We start from the raw sequence: 15,066 nt of genomic DNA, 5'->3' as shown, positions 1-15,066 counted from the left end.
TATCAGCCTGTGTGCCTGTGTGACCCAGTTCTTACTTTCTATCTGTTGTGGTCTGAGACCACACCAGTTCCATCAGTCTTGGTTCCAAGCACCTCTACCTGCTGAACCAATCCATGATGTCCACTGAGCCCTGTAGCTAGAGTTTTCCTGCCTGCCCACAATCAGGACAAGTCTTTGTCACCCGCCAGTCCCACAGCTGCTCAGACCCAACCAAGTAAACACAGAGACTTATATTTTAAAAACTGTATGGCTGTGGCAGGCTTCTTGCTAACTATTCTTATATCTTAAAATAATCCATTGCTATAAATCTATATCTTGCCACGTGGATCGTGGCTTACCGGCATCTTCACATGCTGCTTGTCCTGGTGGCGACTGGCAGTGACTGCTTCTGCCTTACTGTTCTTTCTTTTCTCCTCTCTGTTAGTCCTGCCTATACTTCCTGCCTAGCCACTCGCCAGTGTTTTATTTATTTACCAATCATAGCAACACATTTGCCGTATAGAACATCCCAGAACAGAGCCCTGATATTTTTTGTTAATTTTCTCTAAAGAGACTGATGAAGTTCAGGCTGACCTTGAACTTAAGACCTTTCTGCTTCCACCTCTTTACTAGGATGACAAATTTCACTATCAAAACGTTTATGCAGAGGTCTCGTGTGTGCTAAGTAACCATTCTATCCAAGGAGAGCCATCTGATATGAAAGCATTGACATAACCAGTTCTTCATACACAGCCACACTGAGACCCTGCCCCAAAACCAAACCAAAACTGTTAACAAACAAAAAAATTGGTTTAAAACTGTATGTGTGTGTTTTGAGAGAAAGTGTCTCAGTTGCCTAGCTGGCCTAGAACTCACACTCTAGCACTTGAATCCTGCCCCTTGACCTTGGCTGCTTAAGTACCTTGAGAACAGGGCTGGAGTAGTGAGTGAGCAAGCCAGAGCACAGAACAGCCTAACTATGTGTCTGGAGACACACAGCTAGTAGCCAGAGGTCATGACAAGATCAGAATGTTCCTAGGATAGGGTTGGAATCCAGAATCTTCCTTGACATGGAATGCTACCAGTTCAGCATGGAAGGATGGAACAAGGCCCAGGATCTAATATCTTGGGGTTTGAAATGTCCTGAGAATCTTGTGGAGATACTTTATTTGTGCAACCCAATAAAGCTTATCTGAAAATCAGAGGAAAAAGTCAGTCACTATATTAAACCAAGAAGCCGAGCAATGGTAGCACAACCTCTAATCGTAGCATGCAAGAGGCGGAGATTAATCCGGATCTCTGTGAGTTCAAGGCCACACTGAGAACATAGCCAAGCATGGCTGCACATGTCTTTAAATTCCAACACTGGTTAACCATAGAGGTCTGGAGGTTTGTACAGACAGACAGGAAGTGATGTAGCTGGGTAGAGAGAGGAAGTGAGATGGCAGGCACAGAAAAGATATGTGTGTGTAAACAGGCTGAGGATTTCTAGTGGTAAGAACATGGCTAGCTTCTTTCTGCTTCCCTGATCTGTCAGTTTTTCACCTAATATCTGGCTCTGTTTTTTTTTTTTTTTTGAAGACTAATTAGACATTTGTCTTACAATTGGTGCCCAATGTTCATGGCATGAATTCACTAATAAGCTGCTTATGCCCTTGAAGGCCCCCCTGGCTCCATACTTAGCTACACAAAGCTGAGTCTCCTTGGTTTCTTCTTTCCTGGTTGGTGGTGGCCTCTCTCTGGATACCTGTCTCCAATTGCTAAAAGACTAAGCTGACTTGAAACTCCTTTTAATGTCTACTGTTCTATGCACTCAGCAAATTTGGTGAGTCAATTAAAATATCCTAAAGGGAGAAATTAATTAAAAGAGAAATTTTTTCCACATTAAAAAAAATGGGAAACATATTTACAATACGGAGAATTTGGTCTCTGACAACACATTAGGAATTCTGAAAATGGAACAATTTACAAGAGGATAATTAATGTTCATGGGATTTATATAATGTCAATTATGAATAGTATTTGTTTGGTCATTTTTATTTTAGCATTAAAAAGGTTGGTTAATTTGAGTGCCAAGATAATAGTTTTAGAAAAACTTGTTTAAACAAATCATAGAGATATTCAGATTAAGACAGAAGAATTTAAAGGTGAACCTATCTCAACATTGAATTATACAGTTACAGAGAAACAGCCTGTTTTCAAATAATTAATCTTAATCTATCCAGTACCCTTGCAGGAACTGCCAAATGCTCAAGGCTGTGTATGAGCTAACTGGACTCCAGTGGAAATGTTAGATTTGAGGAGATTTAAAGAAGCTATAGTCTCATTGTATGCATTCTCCACTTTTAAAGCAGATGTTAAACTCTTGGCCTACTTGTAATAGAATTATTTCCTCAGGACTACAAAGATTTGGTTACAGCTGTCCTAGAGGCTGGGCCCCATTTACAATGGAGCACCTGGTGGAAAGAGGAGGCTAAGACAGTAGAACAATGATGTAGGGCTAGTAGTTTTGAAATTTCCCAAGATCAACTTCTTAGAGAAGTTGATTAATGGAATTTTCCAAAGTTCCAGCTGTGAGAAAATTCCTCCCAGAGTCCTGGGGAAGATGCTGTGTTGGGTGTGGGGAATCTGAGGGAAAGGAATCTATGTACACTACACTCTTTTGTCTGTTTACTTTATGACAAAATTATCTATACAGCTTCAGTTCTGTCCTGAGTCTCAGTTCCTTTATGTAACTACCTTTTCTGTCCCCTCATAACCCTGGTAATAATAAGCACTTATGGTTTTGGTTTCATCTTTGTCCTCTATTCCTTCAACCTCCATCTATTTTTCCTGGGTCCTTACCCCAGGCCCTGATGAAGACTACAAGAGATATGCTTTACCCTCTACAGAATCTCTGTTCCTCTCTTCTGTGTGCCTGTGGAATTCTGCTCCAGTCCTTACTGTACCCAGTTATACAGAAAACCTTATTGTCTTCAATCTGGCTGCCATGCCCCTAAGCCTGAAGGAAGGGCATGGTCTGAGCTTCATTTGCACAAGAAACAAAGCTATACATCTAGGAGCCATGTCGCTACCGAATGGACATTTTACCTTAGTTCAGGAGCTTCAGGCACCTAGCAGGTAGTCTGGTAGCCATGCTGTTCCTTGCTTGTCTTTTAATGCTTTGTTTTGGGCTGGCCCTATCTTTGGATGTGGCTCAAAGGAAATATTTGCAAAAGGCAGATACCCAATTCAAATGCTCAAAAAGGGAGTCAGGTTGTGCCTATGTGACTTTATCCAAGTACTTTGAGTATATATGCCTGAAACAGAGGTTTACACACACAGGTTCGAGAATTATGAGCACTAGGAATTCATAGCAAGACACAGCTGAATATTGAAGCTGTATAACACTAAATATTCCTTGATAAATGACTTCCCATTTGACAGACCATGGGGTGGTCAAAGTATAGTTAATCATATACAGCTGGACTCCCTATATCATTTCCTTGTGGCTCACCACAGTGATTATACTGATAAGAAAAAGTCAATCTTGGGGTCTGGAGAGATGATGACTCAGAGGTTAAGAGCACTGGCTACTCTTCTAAAGGTTCTGAGTGTAATTCCCAGCAACCACATGGTGGCTCACAACCACCTGTAATGAGAGCTGGCGCCCTCTTCTGGCCTGCAGGCACACTTGCAGGCAGAGCACTGTATACATAATAAATATTAAAAAAAAGACAATCTTTATATGATGACCACACCCTAATTTTATGCTGAATGGCAGCCCTGAGTGCTTGGGACAGACTTGAAGAAGCAGGAAAGAATATTGAGTCATTTACGAGAGTTATACAGGGCCCAAAAGAACCCTTCACAGATTTCTTACAAAGGCTGTCTTCAGCCATAAATAGAATGATACCAAATTGAGAAGCTAGAGAGATAATAATTGAATCTCTGGCTTTTGAAAATGCCAGTGCAGCATGCAAAAGGATAATTAGACCATTAAAGGCAAGATCAGTACCCTTCGAATAAAGGATCAGAGATACAAATTTTATTGAATCTCGTGATGATAATACTTGATAGGAGAGGTGATTTCCTGAGGGCTGAAGAATAATGTCAGATGCTTTAATTATGGTAAGCAAGGTCACCTAAAAAGGGACTGGAAACAGGGCATTCCTAGAAATGTTTCTTCAAGAACAGTGTCAGCAGAACGCCCCTCCCTTCTGGATTATGCAGAAGGTGTTGTAAAGGCAAACAGTGGACTAATAAATGTAGTTCAACAAGGGACACACAAGGTCATCCTTTTCCTTTGCCACTGGGAAACTTCCTGATGGGCCTCTTGACGGGCCTCTTGCAGGCTCACATGGCAAATTCATTTCAGTCCTTTCCTGCCATTGTAGAAGAAAACCCCTCCCAGAGCAATGAAATAACCAAATGCTTATTGTAAAAAACCATAGTGCTTGGGGTGATAGAACAGCTACAGCAGAGAGAACAAAAAGAATCAGGAAAAACCATAAAGTGAATTTTTTTGGGAAACTTCTATAAATGAACAAAGACAAAAAAATAAAAATATGAATAAATGATGTTCTTATTGAGGGTCTTGTAGACACAGGTGTGGGTGTAACAATAATTGCACCAGAATTGCCGGGCGGTGGTGGCGCACGCCTTTAATCCCAGCACCCGGGAGGCAGAGGCAGGCGGATCTCTGTGAGTTCGAGGCCAGCCTGGGCTACCAAGTGAGTTCCAGAAAAGACTCAAAGCTACACAGAGAAACCCTGTCTCGAAAAACCAAAAAAAAAAAAAAAAAAAAAAAAAAAAAATTGCACCAGAATCTTGGTATCCAGATTGGCCTCTTCTGGAGGTAAATGTTCAGCTTTTAGGGATTGGAACATTATCTCAAGTGAAACAGAGCATAAGATGAGTCACATGTATAGGGCCAGAAGGACAGACAGAAAAATTAAAGGTATATGTGGCTAACATAGCTATGAATTTATATGGCTGTGATTTATTACAACAGTGGAATACCCAGATAAACATTCTTCCAGTCTCAGAAACAAACCACAAACTAACACGTTTCTGAGAAAAATATTAGAAGATATTATAAAGAACAGTACCAGCCATCTAGATTGTACAAGAACAGGGCACAACAGCTGCTGATCTTTCAAAGACACTATCAGCCCTGCCTTTAAATTGGTTAACAGACTAGTCTGTATGGGTTCAGCAATGGCCTTTAACAACAGCCCCTCACCTGGGGAACCTAGGCAGGGGCTCCTTGAGCCACGCCCCCAACTCTCCTCCTGTTCTTATTCATTTTCAGACAGGGTCTCCAGGCTGGTCTTTAGCTTCCCACCATTCTTTTCCCCTGTCCTCATTTGGACAAGGCTGTTCTATATCCAGTTTGGCTCTTAGTAGGGGAAACAGTTTTTGTGTGTTAGTGTGCGTGTGTGTCCATGTGTCCGTGTCCGTGTGTGTCCGTGTCCGTGTGTGTCCGTGTGTGTCCGTGTGTCCGTGTGTGTGTGTGTGTGTGTGTGTGTGTGTGTGTGTGTGACCCCGCATTCACCTACTGATAACTCTCCTCTTTTTTTTCTTTGGCATGGCGGGTGAGGGGAACCCGGGCCTTACACCTTGCTTTATCCCCTCTCTCCCACCGCGTGCTCCCTGATCTTTCCACCTTTAGATATTGTACCACATGTGATTCCTTCTGGGTCTTCCCAGGCTCCTGAACCTTGAGCCACATCAACTGCTTTTCATCATAAAGGTCTTGTTTGGGGGTCGTGGGCACTCCAACACAGACAACCCACCATGTCTCTCACTCAGCGGACTAGATGGACAAAGGGCTGGAGAGGTGGCTCAGTGCTCAAGAGCCCAGGGGCCGCCAACCCAGCCGCCACACCACACGCCTGTAACTCCGGTTCAGGGCTCTGTCGCCCTCTGCTGGCTGCCGTGGACACTGTAATACCATGACAGGCACATCTTTGAAAATAAAATGAAAATATTTAAATTTCAAAAAAGACAATAATAATTCTTGTCTGGTGGTGGTGGCGTTAAGTCTTTAATCCCAGCCCTCAGGAGGCAGAGACAGGAGAGAATGTCTGTTAGTTCAAAGCCAGCTTGGTTTAGGACAGCCAGTCACACACAAGTCCTATCTCGAACTCTTCCCTCCACCCATCCCCCACACCCTCCGTCCAATAATGATAATTTTGTTTTGTTTTTTTCCAGACAGGGTTTCTCTGTGTACCCTTGGCTGCCCTGGAACTTGCTCTGTAGGCCAGACTGGCCTCAGATTCATAGAGATCCACCTGCCTCTACATCCCGAGTGCTCTCCCAAGTAGTTGGATTAAAGGTGTGCACCCCCACTACCAGGCTAATGATTCTTATTTAATTAAAATTTCTATTCAAATTACATTTGCAGTTCTCTAAGTTCGGCATAGATGGAAGGAAAAATACCATCCCCGCAGGTTTGGAAATTGAGGTCCATAGAGGCCAACCATCCCAGCAAGTGCAGACTGGACTCGAACCCAGGCCAGCCAAACCCAGTCACTTTGAAGTAGACAACATCAGGGTCTGCGATCATGGATCCAGTCCCTCTTCAGTCATTCATTCACTTATTCATTAAATCATTTATGCATTTATGCATTCTGGGGAGTCCTCTCCGCTTGCCCGGGGAGGCTCCAGTCACTTGGTTTCCCATAGTCCATGAAGCCCTGGGATGACACCTGGACAAAGTACTTGGCATGGGGCTGCGCAGCCCTCAGGGTGAAGGTCGTGGCTTCAATGGTTCCCACCTGCAGGGAGAGAGGAGGTGGTGGTGGGTAGGACCAACATGCACTGGGAGCTAGGGAGCCCGTTTGCTGGGTAAAGTGCCTGCAGTGAGTTCAAAAACCCAGCACTCATGCAAGGCAGTTGCAGAGTCACGTGACATCAGCGCTCCCACAGAGAGGCTGGAGGTGGAGACCTGAGGATGCTCAAGGAATCCTGTCTCACCCTCTCCTAGCCCCCTCTCACCTGGCGGAAGTGAGAGGCTCCATGGCGCCGGTAGCGGATATGGTACTTGAGAGAGAAGATGCCAGGGAAAGGCCAGGAGGCAGCGGGGTGCCAGAACATCTGCAGCCGCTGTCCCGCAGGCACACGCCTTCCAGGGGATCGGACTTGACTGTGCAGAACAGAGAGCCTGGTGAGGAGCAGCTCATTTGGTTCATTCATCAGGCACTGATTCCCACCTTCATTTATTCATACATTCGCTTGCCTTCAGACACCATTCATGCATTTGCTCTGTTTTTTTTTTTTTTACTCATCCATTCATACCATCAGTTCATTCCTTTGCTTGTTCATTCAACCATTCACTAATTCCTTAACTTAGTCCCCAGCCCACTTACACATTTATGTATTGTTTGGTTCACATGCAGATCTATTCACTGATTCATTAACTCCTTAATTGTAATGGATTCATTTATTGAATCCATTAGTTTCTTCACTTATCCATTTGTACACTCATTCATTCATGCATTTACTGCACCATTAAGTCATTCAGGTATTCATTTTCTCACTCATTAGGTCTTTCACTCATTCATTGTATCATTCATGCAGTCATTCATTCACTCATTCATTAAGTCATTCATGCATTCATTATGCACTCATGTCAGTCATGCATTCATTCATTCACCCATCTGCTCAAGGAGCAAGCATTTGTTGAATTGCCATCATCACTGCTGACAGAAGTCATGACAGACAAAGAGAAAATTTCAGAGTGAAAGTCCCCGAATGGGCTGAAGGGCTTTTCTGAGACACCATTCTGATAGCACAAGACTGTGCTGGAGGACATTGGTGCATCCTCAGAGAGTTTTACATTTCTCTGTCTGCCTCTAGAACACTGCTTCATACCAACACAAGGTCTACACCATAAGCCATCTCCCTACCCCTCGCTGGCCCTCATCACCCACTATTCTCCTTCTGTCTTTGGATCCCCCTGTCCTGGAGACCATGCTTTTTGGTTCGTGTCTGGGTTGCTCACTGAGCACTGTGTCCTCAAGGTCCCTCCTCACTTCTTCAGGGCTGAGTGGTGTCCCCAGTGTAGACAGATGGACATTGTGTGTCCATCCATCCACAGGAAGACCCACGGCACAGGCTGCCCCCTTCTGGATGCTGTGAATAAGGTTGCCAAGGATTTGTAGGGCTGAACATTTTTATTTCTGTTGAGCAGACACCTGGGAGTGGAGATCATGTGGAGACTCCATGTTTAACCCTTTGAGGGTTGTGTATTCTTTCACTGAACTTCACTGCTCTCTCTCTTCCTCTCTCCTTATTGACAGGGTCTTGGTGTTCTTTACCCCCGAATTATCTCAAACTCGCTCTGTAGACCAGGATGGCTTTGAACTCTGAGAGATCTACCTACCTTTGGGATTAAAGCCCTGTGTGCCACCTCAACATTAGTCCTCTCTTAACCATGATTGTCACTCATGTTTAATAATATACTTTTTTTGGGGGGGAGGGGGACTTCATTGAGGAGCTGACTTGCCATCAGAGACCTAAGAAGGTCAAGGAAGGAAGCCATGTAACACCTCAGGCAGGCTGGAGCCTGGGGTGTGGAGAAGTAACAGGAGGCAAGTAAGGCTGGAAGAGAGCCTGAGGAGGGAGCCTGCAGGGAATGTCAAGACTGGGGGGCCCGCCGTGGTGGAGGGTGGGCACTGTAAGGGGTGGGAAGGACAGACAATCACTGATCTGCTCAGCCACAAATCCCAGGAGACTCCTGCTGGGGTGCACCGCTGCGACATTAACACGTAGGGCACCATGGAGAACAGGTGCACGTGGGGGATGGTGCACCGAGTGGCCTGGGAGTTCGGCTGTAGGCAGGACTGGATCTGCTCCTGGGCGGCCACACCTAGCCTGCGAGGGAAGCACCGTGGGGGTCACCAAGGGCACTGGGTGTCCACGCGGGCCCAGTCCACCCACAGCTGACCATGGGACCTGAACACAAACAGGGGACACCGCGTGTGTGGATTCTGAAGAACTCCCTCGATTACCGACACCCCACACTCGTTCTGTTATTTTGGAGACAGGCCCCTGTGGGTCTCAGGCTGCCTCCGACCCTGAGTGGAGCGTGACAATGGAATTTCTTGGTTCCCCACTTCATCCTGGCCCCTCTCCATTCTCTGACCTGCAAGTGGCCATGAATGATATGGTGCAGTTGGAAGCCCCCAGCAATCCAGGAGCAGTCCACAGCCACGGGGTACCGAGAAGCACGGCATCGGACCCTGGGCTGGCTCAGAGCAGCTATGGCGGGAGAGACAGGAGCATGAGCTTCCAGGAGCCTAGCAGGTCTCTGTCATGCATGGAAGCGTGAGCTCCCGCGTCTACTACAACCCCCCCACCCCAGGGCCTCAACTGATCCATTTCCTAGATAAGAAAAGTTTTTTTTCTTCCTCTTTCTTTTTTAAAATGTTTTTAAGGAGGATCTCATGTAGCTGGGCTGACCTTCAACTCACTGTGTAATTGCGGATGACCTTGAACTCCTAAGCTTCCTAACTCAAACTCCTGAGGGCTGCATGACAGATGTGCACCATCATACCCAGCATCGCCTCGCATTTCTGATCCACAGTTGAGTCACAAAGGTGAAACTTGGGGATTGCTGAGAGTCAACTGTCTATCTCCACAAACCTCTAAGCTCAAAGGTACCTCTGCCTGGATAAATGAGGCTTTGCCCCTCTGGGTCTCAGTTTCCCCATCCCTATCGCAGAATGGGAACAGGTCCCACCGGTATAGGTAGGTGTGAGATCCCACCCAACTCCAGATATGACCTGAGACTGAAAGGAAAGGGCTGGTCCCAAGGCCCAGGTGCCCCGTCCCGTCCCCAGAGTGCCCACCTACCTGTCCCTGCATTGCCCAGGGAGCAACTTGCCCAGAGGGTGAGTGACAGGAGGAGCCGCTGGGACATGCCTGTGCTCTGTTCTCTAGGGTTGAGGACAGGGGCAAAGCACTAGGAAGCTCAAAGGGAGCCTGGCCCTGGGTGAGGACCTGCCCAGCGGGGCTCCGTCGTCCAGAAGACAGCTGGGATGGTGAAGGGAGCCCCGGCTCTGTCAGCAGCTGCCTGGTGTGTGAGTGTGGAAGGCCTTGAGGTGGGGGCAGAGGGAGGGCCCCAAAAGGGAGAAGTCACTGGGTGGTCTTACTTCCGGCTGATGGGGAAGCCCCAGGGAGGTGGGTGAGGCAGAGGACAGATGTGGGAGAGGAGGGGAGCAAGAAAGAGAGAGACAGAGAAAGAGGGACAGAAAGAGACAGGGGACACTGGCCCAGAGACTGGTCCCAGTGCAGGGTGGTGGCCCTGTTACCACCCACATCTCCCCAAAACTGTGTCAGGGCCCAGATAACAGAGCAACTGCCACCCAGGTGTCCCCAGCCTCAGGGGCACTCTGAACTGTGCAGGACACCTGCTCAGAACACCCAAGGGAACCCCCGGGACAGACTGGAGTCCTGGGAAACTCCAGGCCACACCCCTCTCTTCAGCACCAGGAGAGCCCAGAGCCTCCTGGGGATTCGGGGGATTTGCCCAGAAATGGGGAGAGACAGGAGCAGGGGCCCTGCCAGGAAAGAAGACAAATGGAAAGTCAGGCATGATATGGCAATCTGTCCTCCCAGCACGTGGGAAGTGGAGACAGGGACATCTGTGACTCTAACTCCAGCCTGAGAGACACAAGAGACCTTCATCTCAAAAGAAAAAACAGAAAATGACATTAGGGCATAGGGTCCTGAATTTAATTTACACACACACACACACACACACACACACACACACACACACACAGCCAAACAACAACAACAACAACAACAACAAAATGAAACAAAACAAAACCCACCAAGATGAACTAAGTATTGAAATGATGAAGAACAAGAGAATCCAGCCTGGACTTACTTATTCACTTTTTTCTTTTAAACTCTGGTAGGAACAGAGCCAAGGACCTCAAGTTCACCACACTAGCTTCTACCCGCTAACTGGGGTTTTCTGTGAAGGGGCTTTAATCCTGAGCCACAACTCAATTCCCTGGTTTCTTTCTTTCTTATTTTTTTTTCTTTTTGGTTTTTTGAGACAGGGTTTCTCTGTGTAGCACTGGCTGTCTTGAAACTCACTCTGTAGACCAGGCTGGCCTCAAACTCACAGAGATCTGCCTGACTCTGACCCCTGAGTGCTGGGATTAAAGGCACACGCCAGCACCCCCAGCTCCCTGGTTTCTTTAAATATTGTACTGAACTCATGTTTATTGTCATAACTGAGTTTTGGGTACAGAAGCACAAGTTACCTTCTGAGCCTACCTGCCCCATCGCTGCCCTCACGCACTGGTCCACACTGGTTATGTGCTGCGGGCCGTAGAAATATATCATAAGAACTCAGCTGGTTATGGCAAAGTCACTAGCTGGAGGGATCAGGGAATTCCTCCAGAAGAAGCCAAATCCAAGGAGTTTTTGGTGTTACTTGGCTTGTTATATATCAGCTGTATTCTGTTATGAAAATCATGTGTGCCTTCATAGCTTTCCCAATTGACTTTTCCCTAAGAAGGGCTAACAGTGTAGACTGATCACTCTCTGGACATACACATTCCAGGTATTTGGAGAACAGCCTTGGGAAAAGCTTTCTCTGGAATCAGATTATCTCCCTTGGCCACTTTCAAGGACTACAGGAAACACCACCCAGGTGGGCGCCCATTGTTAGTCCCAGGTGGACTAACAATGATAACAGCCCACATGCAAGTCTTCTGACTTAAGGTAAATTCCACAAGGGGACACCGCCTAGGCCAGGTAGACATTAAGTAATAGCTTTACACAATTTAGCTCAGACCCCTCCTTTCTTACAGCCTTACTAACTTTATAGACCTCTAACTACTTACCTAACCACTTCTAGGAATATTTAGATAAACTTCTGTGCTAACAGCTATGCTCAGCCAGAACTCCCAGTTCAAGTCTCCTGTAATTATCATTATTGGTAGCATCTGGCCAGGTCCATCACCGGATGGAGGAAAGTACCTTATCAGAGATACCTCTGTACTCTCTAGAACAGACTTAAGCATCCAGGCTACCTGTTTGAGAAGGCCTGGCGGATGTGCCAATTAAGCCTTACTTCCTCTTTTCCCACACCTTACCTCCAGTTCCAGATCTCCCTTTAACTATCACCAGAGGCATCTAGCTGTACACAGGTTGCCTAGAGACTGAGCACACTTTCCCCCACCCTGCAGAAAAACGGCAGACAGCTTGGACAGATAGGAGCCACAGGAAAAAAGAAGACACTTTTATTTTCTCCCATTGACCTAGCAACTTATAGATTTTTAACATCCTTTACCAAACACATTTAAGGTTATAGTTGTGCACGTAAGACCCCTCTTCTTAGACATTACCCATATTTAGCCTTTAGTTGATTCATTAGTCACTTCCCCTTTGGATCAAAAATGGTAATTAACAACTAGTGCCCTTCTTTGTAATTCTTATCAACCCTCCATTTGATCCTGATAGTGGACAATCACTGTCTGAGGAAGTTCAGGCTGAGTGTCCTGGGTGGAGGGGAGGGTTGTGATTTTGGGGAGATATATAACTGTAAAGCAGAGGACAGACAAGAAAAGAAGAGAGAAGAGAATTGAAGAGAATGGAAGAACTAGATGGGTAAGAACTTGAGAGGAACGAACTGAGATGGGGAAGAACTAGATTGAAGGGCTAAAAGAGAGGACTAGAGGAACGAGATGGAAGATGAAGAAGAGCCAGATGGGAAGAACAAGATGAGGAAGAGCCAGATGAGAGAGAAGGAGACGGGAGAGAAGCTGATAGGGGAAAGAACTAGATAGATGAGAACCTAGAAGGGACAGAACTAGATGAAGGAATTAAGATAGAACCTAGAGGGGACAGTAGATAAATATAGAGAGAAATCAGGCAAGAAAGGAGCTAGACATGAGAACAGAACTGAAGCTGTGTATAAAGGATGTTATACCAGAGGAATTAAAGCAAGTGGACTATAGAACTTGGTGTGCTGAGATTATATTTCCTGATAATAGTCCTCGCCATTAGTAGTTCTCTCTCCTGAGCCCCTGGGATGTATAATATTAAGGCTGGTCCCTCTAATATTATACAAGAGTTATGGTTCCTCTTATACTCCTGGGTGGATTGTAGTGATGTCGGTGGCATATCAGAAGCTGTACCATGTCAGGTGTTGCAGAGTGATGGGAATCAGAGTCCCAGAGTGTGGAGGGCAATGTGTGCTGGGGTCAGCTGGGCACCATCGGTAAGTGTACCAGCTGGTTTCATGTCAACTTGACACAAGCTAGAGTCATCAGAGAGGAAGGAGCCTCAGCTGAGGAAAATGCTTCCATGAGATCTGGCTGTAAGGCATTCTCTCAATTAGTGATCAGTTAGGGAGGGTCCAGTCCACTGTGGGTGGTGCCTTCCTTGGGTAATGTGTTTGGGGTCTATAAGAAAGCAGGCTGAGCAAGCCATGGGGAGCAAGCCAGTAAGCAGCACCCTCCATGACCTCTGCATCAGCACTTGCTTCCTGGGTCCTGCCCTGTGGGAGTTCCTGTTCTGACTTCCTGCAGTGGTCGAGTATGATCTGGAAGTGTAAGCCAATTTATCCCTATTCTCCCCAAATTGCTTTTTGGTCATGGTGTTTTGTTGCAGCAATAGAAAGCCTAACTAGGATGAGTTAGGACCGGGATTGTGGGGTATTGCCATGACAAACCTGCCAGTGTTTTTGGGAGAATTGTGGCAAGACTTTGGAACTAAGAGCTCGGTAGGATGTTCTGTGGGAGCTTGGGAGACAAGAATATTGAGAGCAGTAGAGAGGTTGGAGGCCTGGCAGTGATGTTTCAGAGAGGAGGACAAAGACTCTATAGGGTCATTTGTTATTTTGAATTAAGATCCTGTGGTTCTGTTGTGGCCAGATCGTGACCCCCAGAGAGACCACCAAAGACGAGCATGCTGGAATGCAAAAGCAAGGTTTAATTCTGGATATCCAAAAGCAATACAAGCCTAGGCAGGGACTTCGTCCAATACATCCAACGCAGTGGAGGCTGGAGGAAGCGCCCACCTGTCTGCAAGCTCAGTTTTTAAAGGGAAAAGTCACAAGGTTACAACATTTAGGGGTGCTAGTACGGGTACAATTCTGATTGGCTCGCTTCTAGGGACTTCTAGAAATTACTTCTAAGGGAGTGGTTGCCCACCACCATTTCTCATTGCCTGCCCTCAGTTGGGGGCATTTCTGTGGCCAGTTACCCTGGAAACCAGGGAGAGGACATTCCATAGTCTGGCAGGCATTACCTCGTGACTATCTTGTGACTCTGAACTTCTACACTTCCTGGTTTCTGGGATCTGAACTGACTGGTTTCAGTAACTAATGGCCTATTCCCAAAAGGAGAAATCTTAGGCCTTAATTTTAGGGTGAAAGCATTTTGGTCTTATTTCTAAGATGGCTCCTTTTGGTCTCACATTTCCCCCTTCTCATGTGCCTAATGGAACCCAATCATGGGTTTTGGACAGTTAGCTCCTAAGTATCCCTCTCTAATAATGGCCATGTATAGTTAGCCATCTTGTCTCTATGCCAGGGAGTTTTCTTTTGACCCAGCATTTCAGCCTTTTCTGAACAGGGAACATGGGTGACGTATTCTCTTCTGGAACTGCTTCGAGCTGGCATTGGGGTGCTGCTGTCAGGGGCCCCAAAAGTCTGAAAAGCTAGTCAAAGACTGGGCAAGGGGGAATTGGTCAGAAGCATGTAGCTGCCTGACCCCATAGGGACAGGGAAGAACCATGTTAGCTGGGCTGGTCCACATAAGCTTTTAGCAAGTCTGGAGCTCACAGTCGTCTAGAGCGCACAGTCGTCTGGAGCAGTGGAGTCAGCGACTGAAACCTGGAGGTGACTGCCAGCTGAGTAGAAATCTGTTGAGACAAATTTAAACTAGGAACAGAAGTTAAAATTTATGAACTTATTTGGAACCCTTAGGTCCATACCCTTAGTAATGGGAAAATCAGTAGTCCCAAGATCTGGAGAGAGGAAAAATACCATCTTTAGGAATATTTATCTGGGGTCCTTTTGACCTCTGTGAAGCGGGTCTAGGTTTTTATGACTCTTTTGATCCTTTGAGGCCTACT

The 15,066-nt window shown here is 46.3% G+C and overlaps 1 protein-coding gene across 1 annotated transcript; it reads right to left on the bottom strand.

Moving 5' to 3' along the window:
• Positions 1–6,584: 6,584 nt before the first annotated feature.
• On the bottom strand, positions 6,585–9,085 carry LOC114688001 (interleukin-27 subunit beta-like). Its single transcript, XM_037197985.1, has 4 exons — positions 9,081–9,085; positions 8,716–8,838; positions 6,961–7,108; positions 6,585–6,740 (listed from the first exon to the last, which is right to left on the bottom strand). The coding sequence occupies exons 1-4, from the start codon at positions 9,083–9,085 to the stop codon at positions 6,585–6,587; spliced, it is 432 nt and encodes a 143-aa protein (XP_037053880.1).
• Positions 9,086–15,066: the final 5,981 nt, after the last annotated feature.

This window comes from Peromyscus leucopus, chromosome 22 (genome assembly GCF_004664715.2).
Source record: "Peromyscus leucopus breed LL Stock chromosome 22, UCI_PerLeu_2.1, whole genome shotgun sequence".
In the NCBI taxonomy this organism is placed as follows: domain Eukaryota; kingdom Metazoa; phylum Chordata; class Mammalia; order Rodentia; family Cricetidae; genus Peromyscus; species Peromyscus leucopus.
This window is presented reverse-complemented; position numbering and strand designations above follow the sequence as displayed.

Excerpts from the sequence above, each read along its gene's own strand:
- LOC114688001 (XM_037197985.1), bottom strand. Across the intron at positions 7,109-8,715 it reads TACGTGTTAATGTCGCAGCG|TCAAGTCCGATCCCCTGGAA; the intron begins GTGCACCCCAGC and ends TGTTCTGCACAG. Across the intron at positions 6,741-6,960 it reads GAGCCTCTCACTTCCGCCAG|GTGGGAACCATTGAAGCCAC; the intron begins GTGAGAGGGGGC and ends CTCTCCCTGCAG.